General features: G+C 41.3%; 1 protein-coding gene across 3 annotated transcripts in view; it reads left to right on the forward strand.

Moving 5' to 3' along the window:
* Positions 1-5,562: 5,562 nt before the first annotated feature.
* Positions 5,563-25,445, forward strand: part of ERLIN1 (ER lipid raft associated 1) — a 40,761-nt gene continuing 20,878 nt past the window's right edge. The window contains exons 1-7 of one of the 3 annotated variants that reach the window (XM_066355017.1): positions 5,563-5,681; positions 6,004-6,127; positions 8,862-8,943; positions 12,282-12,328; positions 16,132-16,193; positions 19,446-19,571; positions 21,971-22,044. In XM_066355017.1, the coding sequence (XP_066211114.1) occupies positions 6,015-6,127; positions 8,862-8,943; positions 12,282-12,328; positions 16,132-16,193; positions 19,446-19,571; positions 21,971-22,044 (504 nt within the window). In that variant the 5' untranslated portion in view covers positions 5,563-5,681; positions 6,004-6,014. The other 2 variants (XM_066355018.1, XM_066355019.1) reach the window with 2 other exon arrangements.

The following is a 25,445-nucleotide window of genomic DNA, read 5'->3' on the forward strand; positions in this document are numbered from 1 at the left end:
CCTTTTGCCTCTATTCATTAAAATCAAATTAATATAGTTGACCCTTGAACAATGGGGGTTTAGGGGCACTGACACCCCCCACCCTCATGCAGTTGAAAATCTGCGTATCACTTTTGCCTCTGTAGTTGGCCCTTCACATTTATGAATTCAACAGAGGTTAGGACTGCAAAAATATTGTTTTTGAGCTGTGGTTGGTTGAATCTGCTGACACGAAACCAGCAAATAAGAAAGGCTGATTATTTTTTAAAAACCAGTGTATCTGGGCAAGATGGTAGCATAGGTACACGCAGTACTTGCTTCCTCCCACAGCTGCATCAAAATTACAACTAAACTACAGAACAACCATCATTCAGAACTGCCTGATATCTGGCTGAATGTAAGTCCTACAACTGGAGAATTAAAGAAGCCACACTGAGACTGGTAGGAGGGGCAGAGAGTCGCAGAACAGGCTGGTCCCACACCCATGTGTGGTGAATAAAAACTGGGAGGGATATCTCAGCTTCAGAGGTCTCCCCTGATGAGTGAGGGGTCCTAACCCCCACACCACACCCCCTTCCCCAGAGTTCCAGGGCCAGAAGTCACCATAACTTCTGGCTGTAAAAATCAGCAGGGATTGAGGCTGAGTGAGATGGAGGGCCGCTGGACAGACAGTACTTAAAGAGCCCATGCATGGACTTATTCAGACTCACTCCCTCTAAGCTCCAGTGCTGGGGCAGCAGCTTGAAAGGCACCAGAGACATACAAGGAACTGAATTGACTGGCATCAGAGAAAGACCTGGGGGGCAGCTTTCTCCCAAACATTGTTCTTTGATGAGCCCTCCCCCACAAAACCAGCAGGCGGGCACCATATCTGAGACTCCGATCAACCTGGCTCACACTGTTCACCCCACCCTGGTGATTTGCTGAGGCCTCGCTCCACCCGACTTTCAGGCGCACCCAAGCTGTTTCTAGTAGCTTTTCCTTAGCATGGCCTGTCTGGGCTCATGCTTCACATTTTCCTTTAAAAATCCCTCAAATAAGCAGCATCTGGTCTCAACATGCCCCATGCCTCTCACGAAGTTGCCCCAGCCCAGGCACTAGTTGCAGCTGACCTTGGTTCACAGGTTGGCCTTGCCTGGGCATCTCCAAGCCTAGCACAAGTAGCAGCCGTCTGCAGAGCGCTTTGTAGCTGATGCCTGGTGGCCCCCAGGTGATGGCTGAGCTTGGTCTGCACCTCTTAGGAGGCCCCAGAGCCAGCACAGCCAGTGAACAGCTTCAGACCACATCAAAGCTTTGCCATGCAACCATCTCCACAAGCAACACGAAGGGCAGACAGTGGACACCAGAGCCCTTCTAAAATAAGTCCTGCTCTGTGGGGTGGGCTCTGACCAGCTAATCCACAGGCTTTGAAGGTCAGTGGTCACAGCCAGTCCTTGTAGCTGATCAGCCAGGGGTTAAATCCCTCCCATTGATGTGCCAACAATAATCAAGGCTCAACTACAAGAGGACGGGGCACACAGCCCACACAGTTTGTGGGGGTTGGGGGTGCACCATGAGTGCCCAGTTTGGGTGATTTGGGAGGCTGTGTTCCTGGACCCTACAGAGCACCTACTACATTAGGCCATTCTACCAAGCCTGGGAGACACAGCAGCTCTACCTAATACATAGAAACAAACACAGGAAGGCTGCCAAAATGAGAAGACAAATATGTCCCAAATAAAAGAACAACAAAATGCCAGAAAAAAAGAACTAAATGAAATGGAAACAAGCAATCTACTACATACAGAGTTTAAAAAACTGGTTATAGAGTTCCTCTATGAACTTAGAACCTCAACAGCATAAAAAGGAGCCGTCAGAAAGTGAAGGGTACACTAACTGAAATGAAGAATAATTTACAGGGAATCAACTATAGAGAAGGTAAAACAAATCAGTGACTTGGAATATAAGGAAGCAAAAAACAGAACAGCAAGAAGAAAGAATCCAAAAATATGAGGATAGTATAAGGAGCCTCTGGGACAACTTCAAGCATACTAACATTTGCATCATGGGGGTGCCAGAAGGAGAAGAGAGAGCAAGAAATTGAAAATCTACTTGAAAAAATGATGACAGGAAACTCCTAACCTGGTGAAAGAAATAGACAAGTCCAAAAACACAGAGTCCCAAACAATATGAACCCAAAGAGGCCTACACCAAAATACAGCATAATTAAAATGCAAAAGATTAAAGACAAAGAGAGAATCTTAAAATCAGCAAGAGAAAAAGTTAGTTACCTACAAGGGAGCTCCCATAAGACTGTCATCTGATTTCTCAACAGAAACTTTGCAAGCCCTAAGGGATTGGCAAGAAATAGTCAAAGTGATGAAAAAAGCAAGGACCTACAACCAAGATTACTCTACCCAGCAAAGCTATCATTTAGAAATTAAGGCAGATAAAAGAGCTTCCCGGACAAGAAAAAGCTAAAGGAATTCATCACCGAACTAGTATTATATGAAATGTTAAAAGGTCTTTTAAGAAGTAATAATAAAAATATGAACAATAAAATAGCAATAAATACATTTTTATCAATAATTGAATCTAAAAACAAACTAAATGAATAAGCAGAATGGAAACAGACTGAGATAAAGAGAACATTCTGACAATTTCCAGATAGGGAAGGGGTTTGGGAATATGGGTGAAAATGGTGAAGGGATTAAGAAATACAAATTGGTAGTTACAGAATACTCATAGGGATGTAAAGTACATCATAGGAAATATAGTCAATAATATTCTAACAACTATGTATGGTATCAGGTGCAAGACTTATTGTGATGGCCACTTAGTAAGTTACATAATGTGTAATGACTGGGGCATATACCTGAAACAAATATAATATTGTATGTCATCTGTAATTGAAAAATAAAAATGAGGAAGAAGAAAAAATAACTAAGTGGACCCACACAGTTCAAACCCATGTTGTTCAAGGATCAACTGTAGTTGAATATGGTTTGGGAAAACGTAAAGTTTCCATGAAGTAGAATTGGAGCAGAGAATAACACAATGAGCTCTCACTATACTTTCCTTAGGAATTATACAGGACTTATACTAAAGACAGTATTTGTAGCTTCTTTAATATAGTATTTTCACCTGAAGGTGTCCTATCACCACTATCCATGTCTAAAAACCATGCTCATATCATGCCCTAATAGACCAATGTCTTAGTCACACCATCCCCTTTTTTCTTACAGTGTCATTTTCCCAGTCATCCAAGTTTGAGACCTTGAGGTTGTCATCTAATGTTTTAGTCATCTGATACTACTTTCTCTAAATATAAAAATTTGACTATCAGCTGTTTTACTCTGCTTCTCTAGTTCTAGAAGGTTTTAAATCAAGAAACACTTATTGGGTACCCGTTGCTTCAAAGATGTTGAGGCACAGTGGATAGAGCATCAGACTGGGACGTGGAGGACCCAGGTTCGAAACCTTGAGGTCGCTGGCTTGAGCACAGGCTCATCTAGCTTGAGCGTGGGCTCACCAGCTTGAGCATGGGGTCACTGGCTTGAGCATGGGATCATAGACATGACCCCATGGTCGCTGGCTTGAGCCCAAGGGTCACTGGCTTGAACCCAAAGTCGCTGGTTTGAGCAAGAGGTCACTTGCTCTGCTGTATACCCCCCCCCATCAAGGCACATATGAGAAAGCAATCAATGAACAAGAAATCAACGAACAACTAACATGCTGTAACAAAGAATTGATGCTTCCCATCTCTCCCTTCCTGCCTGTCTGTCCCTATCTGTCCCTCTCTCTGTCTCTGTAAAAAAAAAAAGGTGCTTATCTGGGAGTCTGAATGCTAATCCATCCAAGCACTGAAATGATTGTTTATGGACTTTTAAAACGATTGTATACATTACAAATATTATAATAACTGATGAAAGATCGGCTGTTGGGTGGGGCATTTTTATGTTGTGTGGCACAGGTGATGGATATCCAGGTAGCCTGATCAATATGATATAGGCAGGTGGTATGATTCAGAACAGATGATCATAGTAAGATCACCTCAGACTTGCTTTAAATGTGTTTTTGTTTAAATTTATTGATTTTAGCGAGGGAGGAAGGAGTGGGAGAGAGAGAAAATTCGTTGTTTCACTTATGCATTCATTAGTTGATTCTTATATGGGCTCTGACCAGGAAGCAAACCTGCAACCTTGACTTATCCGGACGATGCTGTAACCAACTGAATTACCTGGCCAGGGCCAGACTTGCCTTTGATGTATGAGTTGACCACTTTATTTTTGTTTTTTTATTGATTGACAACTTTTGAGAGTTGAATGGCAGTTGAGAATTGTATACGTTTCATTCCCTACATCAAGCAATATTATGAAAAACTAAGAGAATCCATCCAGAAAACAGGGGCTGGAACAAGTTATTTTTTATTCTTTTTGCTTTTTGAAAGTTAAAATCGCAAAACTCTGCAATTAGTTTAGTTTATCTGGAACAAAGTCCTAGACATTTCTAGGTAAAAAGGCAAATGAATGATTCAGGTATTTACTGTATCGTGCTGAAGGGAGAGGATAGAATGGTCTGGGAGGGCTTGCTTTTATGAAGACCTGACGTCTACCCCTTCCGATTTCCAATTACCACCATGGTAACTTTGGGCCTGTTGCTTCTAACCACTTTGCTCCCGGCCTCCAATCTGCTTCCACTTTAAATCATTTTGCAGACTCGTCAGCCCTAAAGCACTGCTTCCCCATATTTCTCTGCTCCAACGTCTACTTGTCCTGTTATGGTCCCACTGCTAGCCTTTGAAGGCTTATAGTAAACACTACTGCCCAATTTACTCTAATACGTTATTCGTATTCGTCCATCTCACTCCTATCTCTACTCTTTACTCTCCTTTTTGTTTTTGATAATATATGCACTTAATGCTTATTTTAAAAGAACATAATATGCAGTAAAAAGAAAGCCTGCCTCTATCCTCTAGCCATCCAGTACCCCCTCCCTACAGAAAAGGTTCATTTTAGCCTTTTAAAAACTATGCTTAATCTATCATCCCACTCCTTTCATTAACTGGCTTCAAGGAAGCTGCTGCTCAGTACTCCTTTTCGTTTTCCTAGAAGACCCATTCCAACTCCTTGGATGGCCTTCATACAGACCTCACAAGATTACATTCCTGCACATTAATAGGTATTCAGAAAAATATTTGATGATATGCTGTTCGATCGAATATCTTCTACTTCAGAACTTCCACTTTCCTTGCAACAAGTCTGGTTGCACCTGAATTAAGTGCTGGACCTGTGCCTGAAACACATGATTGCCACATAGGCTTCCGTATAAGCTAGAACAGGACAAATGAACGGAACAGGTCCCACACTGAGTGAGGGAGTGGGTCTTTACACAAGAACAAACTGTCCAGTCCCTCGTCCCAGAGGCCGTCTCCTTCTTAGCACCTTGCTTGCTCCAGATTGCCCACTTCTCTTCAGAAGCAAGAAACCCGCAGTGCACAGAAAAGAGCCCGAGTTACTTTGGCAGGAAATTGCGCAGGAAGCCGACGGGGAATTTTGTCCCGTCCGCTCTCCGTCTCTTTTAGTCGCGGGGCGAGCCCTGCGTCGGCGTGCGTGCCTGCGCAGCCGCAGAGCTGGGAGAGTGGGCGGGGTCGGCGCTTGGTGGCGGTTGGCTCGGCGGGGAGGCGACTGCACGTGCGGGCGGAGGCGATGCGTCACTGATCGGTGAGGCGCGGTAGAGGGGTCGGTCTGTCTTTGGACGTTGCAGCTGCGCCCCCTTCTTAGTACCTTCTGCTGGGGGAGCGGCTGTTCGGGAAAGGGGTGTCACGACGCTCACCGAGCAAGGGCTGACTGAGGGCAGCCTTCAGCGGAGGGGTTAGCGAGGGGAAAACGGATTCTGCGAGGGGAAATGAATGACGGAAAGGGGGCACAAGACTCCCCTGCTCGGTGTGAGGAAGGGAGACAGTTGCCCGGACGCAGAGGGTGGAAACCAGAAAGGGTAGGCCTATCTCTTACGGGGCTGGGGGCTCTTTTCCTCCCTTACCAGGAGAAACAAGGATGAATATGACCCAAGTCCGGGTTCTGGTGGCTGCAGTGGTGGGTCTGGTGTTCGTCCTTCTCTACGCCTCTATCCACAAGATCGAGGAAGGACACCTGGCTGTGTACTACAGGTGAGCAGTCAGCTCAGGTTCTAGAGCAGGTAGAAAGAGAACTGCCGGCTGAGTGGCGTCTGGGAAGGTGTTCCCTCTGCGACGGCGGGGGAGCCCTCTCCGATTGCAGGCAGTGGGTTTCGTCGCAGCTCTAGGGAGAGTTCGGGGCCCAGGCAGACTTCTGCAGGGCGCCCTCCTGGTGTTGGCCAGTTACAGTGCTGTGTATATTCTGCGCAAAGGTTGAGTCCCTGCAGTTATTCCTTGTAAGCTCAATTATTTGCAGAAGAAAATGAGTAGAGAAAAGTAGGCAGTGGTCACTACCCCTGTAAACTGAAGAGATGGGTAAATCGTTGTATTCCATACAGCGTACAGGCTTTCAGTTTGAGCTTTGTGTGCTCTTTGGAATCTCTGGTTCTATTTGTGACGGTTGTTTAGATTCTTTTTTCCTTCAAAAGCACCTGGTAGTGTCTAGTTTGGGCTTGTAAGGTCAAAACATGATGACCATGACAACTTTTATATCCCCGGACCTTGAGACGCATAAACAGCATTGATGACCCACCCACCTTACCCTTTTCAGATTGAGAAAGGAATAGTGTGGAATATACTGCTCTCTAGTCAAGCTCAAATAGCTTTTCTTTCAACATGGTACAACCAGTTCCTTTTGACAGAGACAGAGAGAAGACAATCTGAAGAAACTCCAATAATGATGTATGTATTTGAAAGGGTTTCAGCTTTTTGCTTGTTTCCATCATTCCCCAAAAGTGACATGTCTACTTTTTTTATTATTATTATTTTATTTTATTTATTCATTTTTAGAGAGGACAGAGAGAGAGAGAGAGACAGAGAGGGAGAGAGAGGAGAGAGAGACAGAGAGAGAGAGAAGGGGGAGGAGCTGGAAGCATCAACTCCCATATGTGCCTTGACCAGGCAAGCCCAGGGTTTCGAACTGGCGACCTCAGCATTTCCAGGTCGACGCTTTATCCACTGCGCCACCACAGGTCAGGCCTTGTCTACTTTTTTTAATGTTTATTTTTTTTATTTTAGAGAGAGACAGGAACATCCATGCATTCCTGTATGTGCCCTGAACGGGGATCAAACCAACACCTCTGCGCTTAGGGCCCATGCTCTCACCAACTGAGCTATCCGGCCAGGGTTAATATTTCTACTTTTAAAAACCATCCTGAGTCTTGAAACAGTTTTTTCTGTTTCAAATGTTACATTTCAAATGTAATTTTAGTGATATGTCTTAGCAAGTAGAGCTTTAGCATAAAAAATGACAGATTAGTTCAAATTTCCACCTAGTTTGGCATTGTCATCCTGGTAATAAAACCAAGAAAAGAGCTTTTTAAGGTATGGCTGTCAAATAATTAGGGAAAGACCTCAGTTTATCTTTTCTTAGTTATTTGTTATGAATTCTTTGGAAACCTATTTATATTTTCCAATAGAAAGCTAAGTTCTGTAAAGTTACTCTTCACTATGTAAAATAGGACTTCTTTTTTGTTTTTGCCCCCAGAATTCTTTTTTTTTTTTTAATTTCCAAGATGTGCTGTCATAGTTCTCACATTCCAGTATTTGGTGAACAAGCCCACAGACTTATTTGGCGAACAAGTCTGTACTTAAGTCGTATTATCTCATCCCTTATCTTTCCATGCTAATTGTTCTTTTTTTTTCTTTTTCTTTCTTTTTTTTTTTTTTCAGAGACAGAGTGAGTCAGAGAGAGGGATAGATAGGAACAGACAGACAGGAACGGAGAGAGATGAGAAGCATCAATCATTAGTTTTTCGTTGCAACACCTTAGTTGTTCATTGATTGCTTTCTCATATGTGCCTTGACTGGGGGGCTACAGCAGACCGAGAGTAACCCCTTGCTCGAGCCGGCAACCTTGGGTCCAAGCTGGTGAGCTTTGCTCAAACCAGATGAGCCCACACTCAAGCTGGTGACCTTGGGGTCTCGAACCTGGGTCCTCTGCATCCCAGTCCGACGCTCTATCCCCTGCGCCACTGCCTGGTCAGGCTTGTTCATTTTTAAAAATAAACTATGCCCCCAAGCCCTGGCTGGTTAGCTCAGTTGGTTCAGGTGTTGTCCCAAAGCAACAAGGTTGAAGGTTTGATCCTGCTCAGGGAACATAAACTGAGTGGAATGATAAATGAATGCTTCTTTCTCTCTCCCACTCGCCCTCCCTCTGCCCCATACCTCTCTCTGTTTCTCTAAAATTAAAGGGGAAAAAAGTTTAGAAAATAAATAAGTAAATAAACTTTATGCTTCCAGTACTTCTATTTCCTTATAGGTAGATTGGAAGAATCTTGAGCCTCAGAAATGTTCTCCTTTCTTGAAAGTTTGTTTTATCTTCTTTTTCAACCTCATAATTAAGTGTATTATTTTTTGAACTAGCTCATGCTATGCACAATTAAAATATAGCAACTAAGAGCCATTAGAGTTTTTTTTTTTTCGTGTTTCTCAGATGGTTAAAGACCAAGGAAAATCCTTTGTAGCTGAGAGCAGTGCTGGAGACCCAGAGGCGTGGTTGGTCCAGCTTATGAAACAAGGTGTAACATCAGCAGTTTAATGGGACTTTTTTCACCTCCTCAGCTGTGGCAGATAGTGTAGGGACCAGCAGTTGTTTATCATGAGTAATTCATATTGAGGCTTTAATAGGTCAATAGCATGAGTAAGAGTGAATACTTATTACAGCATTTTAGATTTTGAAAGAGAATTTCTCTTAATAATCTTATCAAATTAAAACATCTTTTTGCAGGGGAGGAGCTTTACTAACTAGCCCCAGTGGACCAGGCTATCATATCATGTTGCCTTTCATTACTACGTTCAGATCTGTGCAGGTGAGTGATTTCTAGGGGAGGCCTACGCTGGATGGACAGGTGTGACAGGAACAGTTGCCCCATTTGTGGGTGGAGGTAGATTTCCGTATTGCTTAAGCAAATGGCAGTGTTTACTTCATTGTAAGGGTTAAAGTACAAAGTACGGTTGTCATAGCACAGGTTCTGGTTTTGAGCACCTCCCTCTCTTGAAGTATATTAGAAGTAAGAGCTAGGCAGCTTGGAAGAAGTGACTTCTCCCATCTGTATAGTGGTATGCAACAGGTTTTCTGTTGCTGCTGTCAAAATAAAAGCAGGACTTCAGAACACTACTAGAAATACAAACCAGTGATTTCTTGGTTTGGAACAGTGTTTGGTTTCCATAGCGGCAAGCTCCTGGACGACTGTTAACATGGAGGATCTGAATTTTTATTCACAGCTTTTCTGCCTCCCATTTTTTTCAGGGACATTAAGCACAATTTTATGTGGAATCTTAGGGAATATTCTATTTTGATAGCATTCCAGAATATTTGAAATAGCACTTGATCATTGAGAACAGTGTCTTGGCCTTGGGAGACACTTAGTAAATATCTTTTGACATAACAAGATGGCAGAATAGAATTAGATTATGACTAGTTTTGTAAACTATCTGCTAATTTTTCAGGACTGAGGAAAACTTAATATATTTAATCTTGTAATTTAAGTCTAAGCTTCTTGCTAAGCGAGAGTTTCATTATAAATACTTATATCCTGCAGGTTTCCTTTCAATTTGTTTTTATATGACTTAGGGTAAGAATTTGTATCTTATAAAGTACAATATGTTCGTTCTTTCTTTAGTCAGACTGGTTTCCATGTTTATTTTCCCATATTTATTTTATTCACTCTTGCCTTGGTTCATGCCATCACCTCTTCTCTCCACATCTTTCCCTTCATTTTTTTCTCTCCTGTCTTTCTTAAGGCTCATTGCAAATCCCTCTTCTAATCTAGAGCGCTGAATGTCTGTATTGTACATTTTGGCCCTTGGTCTTACTTGGTTTTTGTTGTGTTCTCTGTTTTTGTGTGTATTTTCTTTCCAGAACATCTCCAAACTTCTTGAAGACAGAGATTGTAACCAATTTGTATTTCTGACCTTTCTACTTCTGAAAGTTGTAAAATTGAGCTGATTTCTCAGGAAGCAGTGTGATGTGGTGAACATGGAGCCAGGAGCCTAGAGACTTGGGTTCTGGCTCTGACACCAATTAATTACACGACTTTGCAAAAGTCACTTCACTACTGTAGACTTCAGTTATTCTGTGAAAGAAGCAGTTTTAATTACCTGACTTCACCAACAGCCTAAACTCTTTATATTATAATGATGTTGTCAGTGGCACCATCAGACCTTTAGAGATTAGGGGCTTTTTTAGATACGTTCAAAACCAGACACATCTGTCTCTGCCTTCTTGGAGCTTAGTATGTTGAATCGTACTGATGCAGAGATATATAGAAGAGATACAGATAATAAACATTAAATAGATGTTAGAGTTTAATTGCAGATATAACAAATACAATATATAGCGTGTACATATGTATATGCATATATTGTAATAAACTATCATACTTACAAGAAATGGAAATGAAATGAGTAAAGAGATTTCATTGTAAACAAATATACTTTGATTTACAAAAAAAATTAAATGGTGGAGCCAGTGTGACTAAATAGGAATGTTCTTTTTTATTATGTGAAACAGTAACATTCTAGGAAAGAATTATATTTAATAAAATCTTTTTAAGAAATTGTTCTTATACGAATGAAACATAAAAATTTTGGAACACATTAGAAGAGATAGCCTTCTATGTTGATGTGGAATATGGAAATTGAGTTTTGTTAATGTTTGAAGAAAATACAATAAATTAAACTCATCTCTTCATCAACTTCTCTCACTCTACCTGGATTCTGTGTTTCCCATCACCCTAATCTCTCAGCCGTAGAGTTACATTCTGTTCTTTTCCTTCCTGGAATTTTCTATGCAACCAGTTATTAAATCTTTTCTTTATTATATTTCCTGGATTGACAGCTTTTAATTTCCATGCTCTTTTCTAAATCAACCTAAATAATTTAATACTTTAGCTTCCCAGCTGGTTCTCTTGTTTCTAAATATGATGGATACTGAGAACTGTACCACATATGAGCAGAGGAATTAAGGGAAAAACATATTTTTGAAAGGTTTATTTTTGGCTACATATAAGTTAGACTGGGAAAAGCCTAAGTAGCCTCCATCCCCCCATCCCCACGAACATGCAGGGCCCTCTACCTAATGTCACTGTGTTCTCCTCTCAGAATTTCAACTTTCATCTGTATGCCCCTTCTGCTGCAGGCAAGCCAGTCTGCTTCCTGTCACTTGTACACGTGATTAGTCCTCAGCTGTGTGATTCTAAATAGGATATTTATTGAATCTAAGATGTTCCTCTGCCACATCTGTTCTTATTTCTCCTCCTCTAGACCTGGCTTTTAAGTACTTCACCTCAGAGAGCCTTTCAGCCTATCATTTTACTCTCTGGCATTCAATACCTAACAATTCAGTTTATACTCTGTTATTTTATACCTGTTATTGATTGGTTTATAAGGATTTTATCTTCTTCGTTGGATAATAAGCTCTTTGGAAGCAGGGACAATGCTTCCTTTCTCCTTTGAATTCCATAAAGTAATATGTTTCTGTGTGCTTAATAAGGTACAGTGTGTCTAGAATATACCCATTTTGTATTCACCTATTGGAGGCCTTAGAGTGCAATAAAGAATCATTCTGGATCCAAACAAAGGGGCAGAGTAATTAAGTACCAGGTTTTTGATGCACTAAAAGGAAGCAGTGCTGGTAGTGGCACTTTTGTTAAAAAGGAAATTGAACAGACCATTTGAAAGATCACTAGGCCCTGAACTAAAATATCTTCTATTGCTTTAGAGGAAAAGATCGGTGTTCAGTTTTTATCTTTGAGTTTTATACTACTCATATGCATATAATAGTTATCTTTTACCTTTATTATAAGCAGTAATATTAGCAGTGGAATCAAAGTTCAGAGCACAAGTCCTTGTAGTAGTATCCTTGTGGGGAAGCCATGTAGTTTGTAATCCAGGCCAGCTCCAGGCCAATAAGGGACATACTTTAAGAGGTAAACATTGAAACTTTCCTAGTGCATCCTGATTCAAGCATTAGCTATTTTGTCTCAAGGCTTTCATGTCTACTAGGACACAAAAAGAAACAACTTGGATAGCTAATCTTTGGTGATCCTATACTTACCTCTCAGCAGTTCTCCAGAGGTTTTCTTCTGGGACCAGTTGTTTGACGATTTGTGTCCTGAGTATTGATGAGGTCTTTTTCCTTCCCCAGACAACTCTGCAAACTGATGAAGTTAAAAATGTGCCTTGTGGAACAAGGTAAGCTTTCCCCTCACTTATCAACCTCCTTTTAGTTCAGCTGGAGTTTCTGTTCATAAACTGTGATCACTTAAACATCTTTCAAATAGACCTGAAAGTAAGTCAAGGAGATTTCTCTTTTGAGCATTATTTAAGGAAAGCCCTGTCTCCAAATAGGAGCTTTCCATCTTAGGAGTTATTAGGTGTTATTGAAAAAACCAGGCCCTGGCCAGTTGGCTCAGTTGTAGAGTGTTGGCCAGGCTTGGGGAAATCACAGGTTTGATTCCCAGTCAAGGCACACAGGAGAAGCAACCATCTGCTTCTCCACCCCTTCCCTTATCTCTTCTCTCTATCTCTCTCTTCCCCTCCTGCAGCTATGGCTCTGTTGGAGCAAGTTGGCCCCGGATGCTAAGGATGGCTCCATAGCCTCCCCTTAGGTACTAAAATAGCTCAGTTGCCAAGCAATGGCGCAACAGCCCCTGACGGGCAGAGCATCTCCCGGGGGGCTTGCCAGGTGGATCCCAGTCAGTGCGCATGCGGGATTCTGCCTTTCTGCTTCTCACTTAAGGGGAAAAAAAAAAAGAAGAAACCTGACCTAGCTTTGTAGGTCAGCACTGCCACATCTGCTTTATTATTTTTTTAATCTAGACTTTATTTTTTAGAGCACCTTTAGGTTTATAGCTAAATTGAGCAGAAAGTACAGAGAATTCCCATATACTCCTTGCTGTCACACATCCCTTTATTGACTTTGCTGAGCTTAGTTTCCTCATTTTTAAAAATCAGTTAATAAGACCTATCTTGCAGAGAGCTATTCCAAGGAATAGAATCACTGTATATAAAGTGCCTAATCCAGCCTGACTAGGCAGTGGCGCAGTGGATAGAGCGTCAGCCTGGAATGCAGAGGACCCAGGTTCAGAACCCTGAGGTCACTAGCTTTAGCATGAGCTCATTTGGCTTGAGCATGGGATCATAGACTTGACCCCATGGTCCCTGACTTGAGCCCAGAGGTCACTGTCTTGAAGCCCAAGGTTGCTTGCTTGAGTCCAAAGTTGCTGGCTTGAGCAAGGGGTCAGTCACTCTGCTGGAACCATGCCCCCCCCATCAAGGCATATATGAGAGAGCAATCAATGAACAACTAAGGTGCTGCAACAAAGAATTGATGCTTCTCATCTCTCTCCCTTCCTGTCTGTCTCTCTCCCTCTCTCTGTCTCTCACTAAAAAATAAAATAAAGGCCCCAGCTGAGTGGCTGGTTGGCTCAGTGGTAGAGAGTAGGCCTGGCGTATGGAAGTCCTGGGTTCAATTACTGGCCAGGGCACACAGGAGAAGCGCCCATCTGCTTCTCCACCCTTCCCCCTTTCCTTCCTTGCTATCTCTCTCTTCTCCTCCTGCAGCCAAGGCTCCACTGGAGCAAAGTTAGCCTGTGTGCTGATGATGGCTCCATGGCCTCTGCCTCAGGTGTTAGAATGGCTCCAGCCACAATGGAGCAACGCCCCAGATGGGCAGAACATCACCCCATGGTGGGCATGCGGGTGGATCCCGGTCCGTCACATGTGGGAGTCTGTCTGACTGGCTCCCTGCTCTCCCTGCTTCTAACTTTGGAAAATACAAAAAAAAAAAAAAATGAAAAATAAAAGTGCCTAACCCAGCACTTGATCCAAACAAAGTTTAAGTGTTCAATAACAGATAGTTTAATATGAAATCATCTCACCTGTCATCTATAGTATTAAAAGCCATCTAATGTAGAGTTTTTGAATCAGTAGGTCAGGAATTTGCATTTCTAGCAGAAGTTCCCAGGTGGTGCTAATGCTCCTGGTCTTAGGACTTTGAAAATCACTGCCCTAAAGAGTTTTGTTTTTTTTTTTTAATTTATTTTTCTGAAGCTGGAAACGGGGAGAGACAGTCAGACAGACTCCTGCATGCGCCCGACCGGGATCCACCCGGCATGCCCACCAGGGGGCGACGCTCTGACCACCAGGGGGCGATGTCTGCCCCTCCAGGGCGTCGCTCTGTTGCGACCAGAGCTACTCTAGCACCTGGGGCAGAGGCCAAGGAGCCATCCCCAGCGCCCGGGCCATCTTTGCTCCAATGGAGCCTCGCTGTGGGAGGGGAAGAGAGAGACAGAGAGGAAGGAGAGGTGGAGGGGTGGAGAAGCAGATGAGCGCTTCTCCTGTGTGCCCTGGCCAGGAATCAAACCCAGGACTTCTGCACGCCAGGCCTACGCTCTACCACTGAGCCAACCGGCCAGGGCCCCTAAAGAGTTTTAAGGAAAGAAAGGCAAACAAGGCCCAAATTGCCTCTAGAATATAATCAGTACGTTGAATTGTATTAAAAGAAGGTAAAATCGAAGGTGTTCTTTTAAATTTTATTTTAGCGCGCGAGAGAAAAAAACATCAATTTGTTGTTCCACTTATTAATGTACTCATTGGTTGATTCTTATGTGCCCTGACTGGGGATTGAACCCAAAACCTTGGCTTTTTGGGATGATGCTCTAAGCAACTGAGCTACTACTCAGCTAAGTCTGAAGGTATGCTTTATTTTAAATGACTAAAATATCTTATGACAAGCCTATATAAAAGAGGCTTTGACCTCAATGGAAAGACAGAAAACCTATTTAAAGGGGAGCAAATTTTCTGTGTTTTAAGTTAACATATTTGATAAGTTCTCCCTAGGTCTAGCTGTAATTCTCTATATGGATTCCCTTTAGAGATGACTCAATTGGCAGCTGGTGACATTTTGGGTAAATTTTACGTTCATCTTCATGCTTTTCTATTTTCTTTCAGATTTTTTTTAGTGAGTATGTATTACTCTTTTTTTTTTTTTAATCAGGGAAGTGTCATTGTAAGTTAGTAGAAAGGCTTAATGGTTTAGTTTCAAAATCTCTAACTTCAAGTATCTTAAATTTTAAGTTCTTGTGCCCCTTAGAGTAGACCAAGAAGTATATGAAGTCACTAGTTAACCAAACCTGTCCTTCTAGAGCAGGGGTCTCAAACTCAACTCAGCATGTGGGCCGCAGAGCAAGATCACAGCCCTTCGGTGGGCCGCACTAGGTCTACAGAAGGCAACTGTTATGCAACACTTTTCTCACTGCAGTTGAAAACAAAAAAAAATCAGTACAACAAGCACAATCGTACATGCAGTTTACTCAGTGTCACAAAACGACCAGAAACTGTAGTTCGCATCACAACTGCTGTTAACTAAGCTAATATCTAGCTAGGATGCTAGAGAAATGAAAAATACAAGTAGGCCCCTAGGCTTACTTAATTTTATCCAAAATATTTTGAACTTCGTGGATTAGTCTGCGGGCCGCGAGTTTGAGACCCCTGTTGTAGAGTGTCAGTTTTACTTGAGAGGAAATTTCTTTTTTATACTAGAATAAATACAGATAAAAAATATATAAATACTCTTGATGAATTATTAAGATAAGGCAGGAAACCAAAAGAATTTTAGGCTGTGGCTGACCTTCCTATCTCCTGAGAAATTGTATTACTTCGGTTCTTGATGAAAGACTTTGAGAAGAGCACTGCTTTATCTGTTGGCTTCAGTTAGTAAGGGCAAAATGCTGAGTAGCTTTAGGTTAAAGGTTTAGTCATCATGTGAGCTGATTTGATCACAGCAGTTACAGAGGGATCTTTTATTATGAGAGGAACTAGGTGAGTGTGTGTGTAGGGTTATTGGAGTCTTGATTACTGGAATCATTTTAATCAGTAGTATATGTCTTTAGATTTTCCTTCTAAATTTCTATTGTGTAGGATATGTTTGATGGTCTGAGATTATAATAGATTTGTATTTGGCTCACAGTTTTTTCATTTCTTTTTATTTTTAGTGGCGGAGTTATGATCTATATTGACCGAATAGAAGTGGTTAATATGTTGGCCCCTTATGCAGGTATGCTACCGACCTGTTCTGTTGTTTTCATAGTTATAATCAGAGTATTTATATCTGAGAGATTCCCTGAGGAATAATGTATTATACAGTTTTATGACCTCATTTATTGTTAATATGTATAAAAAATAATCACTGGAATATTTTCCATTTCTAGGGAATGATGGCAAAAATAGGTCACAAGTTCTCGACAGCTCACTTTCTATAACTATGAGTTACTCTGTTTTTAAAAATCAAGACAGTGGCCCTGGCCAGTTGGCTCAGCGGTAGAGCGTCGGCCTAGCGTGCGGAGGACCCGGGTTCGATTCCCGGCCAGGGCACACAGGAGAAGCGCCCATTTGCTTCTCCACCCCTCCGCTGCGCTTTCCTCTCTGTCTCTCTCTTCCCCTCCCGCAGCCAAGGCTCCATTGGAGCAAAGATGGCCCGGGCACTGGGGATGGCTCTGTGGCCTCTGCCTCAGGCGCTAGAGTGGCTCTGGTCGCAACATGGCGACGCCCAGGATGGGCAGAGCATCGCCCCCTGGTGGGCAGAGTGTCGCCCCTGGTGGGCGTGCCGGGTGGATCCCGGTCGGGCGCATGCGGGAGTCTGTCTGACTGTCTCTTCCTGTTTCCAGCTTCAGAAAAATGAAAAAAACAAACAAAAACAAGACAGTATTTAAAAAAAGAAAAAGCAAGACAGTATTGATTATTTCTAGAATTTCTAGAAAGCAGTATTTTATCCAGTCAGGATGAGAGCATTTCCATGCATGCTAAAAATCTATAACTGATCAAAATTCCTGGGCCACATTGATTTGTGGCCATAGAAAATTCTCGTCTGGTTCAGATTTGCTATAACTTGCAAAGCAATCTGAAAATTCTCAGTGTGGGGAAAACATTTTCTTGGTAAAAAATGAATACGCACAGAGATGGAGTGGGTACTATTAAAAAACTTAATTAGTTCTGAAGAAAATCTGCCTTTTTTTATTTGATTTCCCCCCTCTTCTCTTGTGGCAAAATATACATAACATAAATCATCTTAACCATTTCTTAAGTATACGGTTCCGTGGTGTTAAATATATTCATATTGTTAAGCATCTATCACCAACTCCATAACGTTTTTCTTCTTGCAAAACTGAAACTCTGTACCCATTAAACAATAACTCCCCATTTCCCTTTCTCTCCACCCCTGGCAACTACCATTATACTTTCTGTCTCTGATTCTGGCTGCTCTAAGAATCTTATATAAGTGGAATCATACAGTATTTGTGTTTATGTGGCTGACTTTATTTCACTTAGCATAATGTCCTCAAGGTTCATCCATGTTGTAGCATGTATCAGAATGTCCTTCCTCTATAAGGCTGAGTAATATTCTGTTGTATGTATATACCAAATTTTGTTTATCCATTCTTCTGTCAGTGGACATTTGGGTTGCCTCCATGTTTTAGCTTTGTGAATAACGGTGCTATGAACATGGATGTACATGGGTCTCTTCAAGACCCTGCTTTCAATGGAAAGATCTGCCATTTTATCTTTATCCTTATTAAAATTGGCTCGCGTAGTATGTACAGGTTACTGTGTTCGGCAAAGCAGTTTTAAAAGGTTAAGTTAGAATCTTTGCTGTAAGGGTTTTAATTTTACTTTAAGAAGACATACCATATATGTATATTGGAATGTAAGGTCATGCTAAATTTTATGTCACTGGAACAGGCACATGTAGCAAAAGGATTTCAGAGCAGAGGGCAAACTGTTACAGTATTGCTAAGTGGATTTGGATTATATTTTTCAGTGATTAAGTATTTTTCTTGTCTTTTTTCACCTACTTTTGCTGGTAACAAATCAGTGGAATGAATGGATTGTGACTGGAAAAATAAAAGAAGGGGAGATTGTTGTTCTCTAGCCAGAGATAAAGAGGAAGCTATTGGATCACCAGTTCATTTGGAAATGACCAAGCAAATGAACTAGCAAGTTTATTGATGGCCTGTCTCTCAAGAGGAGGCCAGCAGAGCAAGTCCTTGGGTCTGAAGGGAGAAAGCAGCATGTTTTTAATGTCTTACTTTTCAGTTACAGTTAACGTACAATATTAGTTTTAGGTACACAGTGATTCGACATTTATACAAGTTATGAAGTGATCACCTCAATAAATCTAGTGCCCATCTAACACCATACATAGTTGTTACAGTATTGTTGACGATACTCCCTGTGCTGTACTTTCCATTCCAGTGACTGTTCTGTAACTGCCAGTTTGTACTTCTTCCTTTCACCTTTTTCACCCATCTCCCCAACCCCCATGTTTTAATAGGTAAAGCACAGGTTCTGCTATGGTCTAGTCTGTGCCCTTAGGCACATTTTTGAAATTCTCTGTTTCTGAATTTCCTCATTTAGATTTTTTGTGAGAATTAAATGCTACTTTATGTAAATTGCCTGCTGGCCCAATAAATGTTAGCTTCTCTCCCTTCTAGCCTGATGTCTTTTCTGACAGCCTTTAAAAATTGCCTTTTTGAGCCTGACCACGCAGTGGTACAGTGGATAAAGCGTCAGACTGGGACATAGAGGACCCATAGAGGTTCAAAACCTCAAGATCGCTGGCTTTAGCACGGGTTCATCTTGCTTGAGTGTGGGGCCTCTGGCTTGAGCATGGGATTATAGACATGACCCCATGGTTGCTGGCTTGAGCCCAAGGTCACTGGCTTGAGCAAGGAGTCACTTGCTCTGCTGTAGTCCCATGGTCAAGGCACATAGGAGAATGCAATCAATGAACAACTAAAGGTGCCACAAGGAATAATTGATGCTTCTCATCTCTCTCCCTATGTCCCTCTCTTTGTCTCTGTCACCCAAAAAAATAAATACCTTTTTGAAAACATTCTTTTGCAGCTGATTCCTTCTTTTATTCCCACTGTTCCTCAGTTCAGGCCCTGCCCTCTTTACCTCTTAGGTAAACTTTTGCTTTGCAGTAACCTCTGATCTTTGTGCCTCACAATTCAGCTTCATACTGCTTCCAAAGTATAAATTTGATTGTGTCATGCATGTCCTTGCTTAAAAACTTTCAGTTCCTTATTACCTCTAAGATATATATACTCATCTTAATATGAAAGTTTATCTATTAGAATTATAAATGCAGTAATATCTGGAAAATTGAGTACTAGGAATATATCAAGCTCTGTGTCTCGTGTTTTCACGGTTTTGTGGCACTTTTCCACATGTGTATTCTATCAGTATAACTTTTATCTTGGCTGAATTAGAGGATAATGGGTAAACCTTGATTGTACCTGTCCTTCAGTGTTTAATATCGTGAGGAACTACACTGCAGACTATGATAAGACCTTAATCTTCAATAAAATCCACCATGAGCTGAACCAGTTTTGTAGTGTCCACACACTTCAAGAAGTTTACATTGAATTGTTTGGTAAGTGTCTTATTTGTTTTAAATATGTAAATAACCGGTTGAAAATCTTGTTCAGCTTGTTTATGGATCATAGCATTAGTAGACATTACGCAATTTGAGCATTTCTTCTGAATTGTCCTTAAAATATTCTTTTTTTGTTTTTAATTGATTGATTTTAGAGAAAGTAAAGAGAGAGAAGAGGGAGGAGGAGAAGAACGGGAAGCATCTACTCACAGTAGTTGCTTGTGGTATATGCCTTGACTAGGCAAGCTTGGGGTTTTGGACTGGCAACCTCAGCATTCCAGGTCAATGCTTTATCCCCTGTGCCACCCATGGGCAAGGCTTAAAATATTCTTTATCTTAAGCTTAAAATTTGTTATGATTAAATTAAGTAGTTGCTCAGACAAGATATTTTAAGAATGAAAACTATTTTCTGAAATGCATTAATATATTAACAGGGTGGATTTGGAAAAAGACCATTACAGACTATATTCTGTTTTTGCTATGATAACTTATTAAAAATGAGCTTTGTTGCTATTTTAATAGATAATTTGAGGAAATTGAGAAGTGTGTGTTTTGGAGGTTCCCAGCGCCCACCTCCATGTTTGATGATGTGCTAGGAGGACTGACAGGACTCCGTATATAATAGCACTCACAGCCAAGATGTTTTACAGTTACAGCAAAAGGATGCAAAGCAGAATCAGCGAAGGGAAAAGGCCCATGGGTGAAGTCTGAAGGAAACCAGGCACAAGCTTTCAGGAGTCGGGGTTCTCCCAGTGGAGTCAAGCAGGACACATTTAATTACTGTAGCACCGAATTGTAACAACATGTGAAATGTTGTGTGCTAGAGAAGCTCATTAGAGACTCTACCCAGGATTTTTACTGGGGGCTGGTCATGCAGGTGCATATCAAAATTCCAGACTCCCAAAAGGAAAGCAGGCTTGCAAACAGGCTTTTCTAAGGATGACAGCTTCAGGCTTTCTGTTTTTAACTCTTTTTCTGCAGAAATTACATTTCATTTGTAGTGAAAGGTCTGCCCTGGCTGGATTGCTTAGTTGGTTAGAGTATCCTGATATGCAAAGGTTGCCAGTTCCATCCCTGGTCAGGGCACATACAGAAACAAATTGATGCTTTTGTCTTGCTTTTTTACCCACCCTCCCTCCCTAAAGTCAATAAAGAAATTTTAAAAAAATAGCGAAAGCTTTGACCAGGATTGGGTTGTTATTGGCTGCTCACTTCTTCCTGGAATTCTTAGTGAATTCTTTAGAGGCAGGCATAGGGGTGATTAATCAGTTTAGGAATCTACCAATTGATTCATCATTGATGATTGACTGCTATTGGGATGGCGTATGAGAAAACTGATCTGCCCTGATTTGTCGTGTCACGCATCTTTTTTGTTTGTTTGTTTGTTTACAGGGACAGAGAGAGATAGATAGATAGGGACAGACAGGAACAGAGAGAGATGAGAAGCATCAATTATCAGTTTTTCGTTGTGACACCTTAGTTGTTCATTGATTGCTTTCTCATATATGCCTTGACCGCGGGCCTTCAGCAGAAGCGGACCACATAACCCCTTGCTCGAGCCAGCAACCTTGGGTCCAAGCTGGTGAGCTTTTTGCTCAAGCCAGATGAGCCCGCACTCAAGCTGGTGACCTTGGAGTCTCGAACCTGGGTTCTTCCGCATCTTAGTCCAACGCTCTATCCACTACACCACTGCCTGGTCAGGCTCACGCACCTTTTTAATAATGGTGAAAGTACTGTTGAAGTAGATGGAAAATTCATGAGTTCCAAGGCTAAGTGAAATGACATTGTTATTGTCCATTCTTGTGTGCTTCAAAGACCTTCCTGTGAGCCTCCCCACCCCTGCCCTATCTATTTTTAAATCCATAGTAATAGGCAGGGGTCCACTGCATGAAATTTAGTTATTTGGGGTAAAGATTGACTAAAGATAGAAATATTTTTAACGAGAATCAGGACACATATTAAGTAAACATGCTAAATTGATATTAGAGATATCTCTCACACTTTCTCACATACAAAAGGAAAATTAGCCTGGCCTGTGGTGGCGCAGTGGATAAGGCATCAACCTGGAAACGCTGAGGTTGCTGGTTCGAAACTCTGGGCTCACCTGGTCAAGGCACATATGGGAGTTGATGCTTCCTGCTCCTTCCCTCTTCTCTCTCTCCTCTCTTCTCTCTAAAATGAACAAATAAATTTTAAAAAGGAAAACTAAATATGTATATAATATTCCTGTATTTACTTATATATATAGCTATATATATGAAGCACTTTAAGCTCTATAAAAGACTAGTATGATGGAAACTTTAGGTCTAATAATGGTTAGTTTTGTTTGAATATTAATACAATGTAAAGAAAATTTTGAGTATCACGAGTGCTGTTGTTTTTGGCTCCAAAAACAGATCAAATAGATGAAAACCTGAAGCAAGCTCTGCAGAAAGATTTAAACGTCATGGCGCCAGGCCTCACCATACAGGTAAGCCTTTTTCCTAGAGAAATCTCTGGGAATTTTGAGAGCTTTGAATTTAATTATCTTTTCATTAAACTGTTTATTTAGTAATTATTTAATTGAAGTTTTATGATTTATAGAGTGCTTTCCTCACTTAGATGTCAGGTCTCTGCCTGAATAAAATACTCTTGTAGCTTCTTACGAACTCTTGGAACAAATAAGCTGAGGCTCTTACAAAGAAATGAAATTCACATGTGAGGCATTACTAAGATACAGTAATGGTTATAAATCAGTGTAAGATTTCTTGCCCTTGGTAAGATTATGAAAAAGGACTTTAAGTATAAGGTTTGAACAATAATTCTAGACAAAGTAGATGTCCTAAAGTATTAATTGACAAATTGATTGGATGATTATTGCTATAAGAGTTTAGAATTAAAGAAAAAAAAAGTTTAAAGAACTTTTTAAGGGATTCTGCCTAGAAATGACAATGAAGTTGAGATTTTTAGGTAGGTCTGGAATTAATGGGATTTATATGGGGAAAAGGAGTCAAGAAGACATTTCACGTGGGTGGGATGGCTTGAGTAAAAGCAAAGTAGCTCATGAAATTAATGTGGTGGTGGTGGTGGTGGGAGATAGAATGATGAAAGTTTATATACCTGCTTTTTTGGGTCAGTATTTTTTCAGATTGGATTGACATCTGTTAGTAGATTATCCTATCAGTTTTAGTGGGTCATGACCAACATTTTTTGTGTGTGTGTGTTTTTCCGAAGTGAGAAGGGAGGGGGCAGACAGACTCCTGCATGCGCTTGACCGGGATCCACCCAGCATGCCCACCAGGGGGCGATGCTCGGCCCCTCTGGGGCATTGCTCCCCTGCAATCAGAGCCATTCTAGTGCCTGAGTCAGAGGCCATGGAGCCATCCTCAGCACCCAGGCCAACTTTGCTTCCATGGAGCCTTGGCTGCGGGAAAGGAAGAGAGAGAAGGGGAAGGGTGGAGAAGCAGATGGGCACTTCTCCTGTATGCCCTGGCTGGGAATCGAACCCAGACTTCCACAGCCAGGCCAATGCTCTACCGCTGAGCCAACTGGCCAGGGCCCATGACCAACATTTTAAGTCAAATGGAATTGAATAGGAAAAGAAGTCAGCACATGCCATGTAGTAAGTTTAAATATTCTGTGAAATTTCAGTATGTGGGTAGGTGTTTATATTGGGCATCACTGTTAAATGTGATTTTTTACTTTGGTCATGGTCACATTTGAAAGCCACAGTTCTGGATCTGGATTACCTGAGAATTGGTAGTATGGCTTCTTCAGTGTCATTTCTTAGAGTTTCTAAGAGATCATTTGATCGTTGTGGTGAACAGCTAAAGATAAAGCTTTGTGTGGTGTCACATGTCTCAAGTGTCGCATTGCTACTGACAGTGTGCATTCTCTGTGAGTGATCTTGTGTTATCTCATAAACAAGACTGGAGGAAAGACAGGGTTTTTCCTGTGGTCATATGTTGTGCCATTATCTCTGATGGGTACTTGAGGTGGAGCCCCCAAAGTTAAAGGGGTCATTTGAAATATCCAGAGCTAACTTTATAAAATCCCCTTGTTTATAAATTCAGTTGTGGCCACAGTAGCTTTTCAGTTGTGGAGATAATAAATGTTAATGTCACAGATTCTTAGATTCTTCCCAGGTTGTTACTTGGAGATGTAGCTCATGACTCATATTATATAACCATTTCCCTATTGTTTTTTTGTGTGTTTTTTTTGTGTGTCGTGTCCCCCCCCCTTCCCCCCCTCCCCCCCCCCCCCGCTGATGGTAGCAATAATGTAGTGAACATTCCTGATACATTTTCTTGTATATTCAGATTATCTTTCAAAGTGGATGTACAAATTTACATTCTTACAAGTAGTATGTGGGAATGCTTGTTTCTCTACAACTACACCAGCATTTGAAGCAATCAGACATGTTAATTTTTGTTAACTGGATAGGTGTGAAGTTCTCTCTTTGATTTGTTTTCCTTAGTTGTTAATGAGGTTGAGCTTTTCTTTTTTTTTTTTTTGGCCGTACTCTCAGTTGCTTATTCATATCCTTTTTTTCATTTATCTGTTGGATTTTTTCCTTGATATGTAATACTACTTCGTATATTCTGGATATTTTTACCCAGGTTATATAGTATGTTGTAAAAAAATAAATAGATACTAGGAAAAGGATGAATAACAAAGTGAAATTAACTGGTAATCTTACTATACAGAGATAAGAATTTGTTCTCTTTCCAGATTCTTCTTAATCTAGAGGAACATATTTGTTTATAAGTATAAATAATGTTAAACTAAAGTGAATAATGCCATACATAAGCTTCATTTCAGGTCAAAATACAAATTGCATTATCATTTTTAATGGTTTTATGTAATTAATCTATACGGCTTCCAATTTTTACTGTAATATATGTGTTATAATGACCAAGTTTATAAATACAGCTTTTAAAATCCTTCCCTTAGGATAAATTCTTTTTTTTTTTTTTTTTTTGCATTTTTCTGAAGCTGGAAACAGGGAGAGACAGTCAGACAGACTCCCGCATGCGCCCGACCGGGATCCACCCGGCACGCCCACCAGGGGGCGACGCTCTGCCCACCAGGGGGCGATGCTCTGCCCATCCTGGGCGTCGCCATATTGCGACCAGAGCCACTCTAGCGCCTGAGGCAGAGGCCACAGAGCCATCCCCAGTGCCCGGGCCATCTTTGCTCCAATGGAGCCTTGGCTGCGGGAGGGGAAGAGAGAGACAGAGAGGAAAGCACGGCGGAGGGGTGGAGAAGCAAATGGGCGCTTCTCCTGTGTGCCCTGGCCAGGAATCGAACCCGGGTCCTCCAGGATAAATTCTTAAATGTAGAATTTATGGGTCAAAGTATATGCCCTGTTTGGGGTTTTTTTGATAGACATTGCCAAATTGCCTTTCAAATTGCCAATCACCACCCCCAAATTTAGTAACAACAGTGATTACTGAATAACTTATGTCCCAGTCTCCCTCCCCCCCTTTGTTTGAAATGCTTTTGTATTATATGCTGAATTCCATTATATAGTAGTCTTTTTTGGACTTTGTTCTGTTGCATTGATCTTTCTTTCTGTTTTTTTATCTTTTCATTAGTTATTGAGCCCTTGGTCTTTTCCCATCAAATCTACTTCTCTCCTGTTTTTTCCTTCTTGTTAGTAAATGACACCTTCTTCCCCTAAGACCAGTATGTGTGGGAGGCATATTTGACCTTTTACCATATTTGGCCTCACCAGTCAGTCCCTATATGCTACCGCACAAATCTAACACTGTGCACGTCTCCCTCCTCACTGCCACCTCCTTAAGCCAGGCCGCAATCCTTTGGACTTCTAGAGTTGTCTTCCATCTTATTTCCACATTTCACTTTTACTCTTGTCCATGTTCTTTTCTG

This window comes from Saccopteryx leptura, chromosome 13 (genome assembly GCF_036850995.1).
Source record: "Saccopteryx leptura isolate mSacLep1 chromosome 13, mSacLep1_pri_phased_curated, whole genome shotgun sequence".
Classification (NCBI taxonomy): Eukaryota; Metazoa; Chordata; class Mammalia; order Chiroptera; family Emballonuridae; genus Saccopteryx; species Saccopteryx leptura.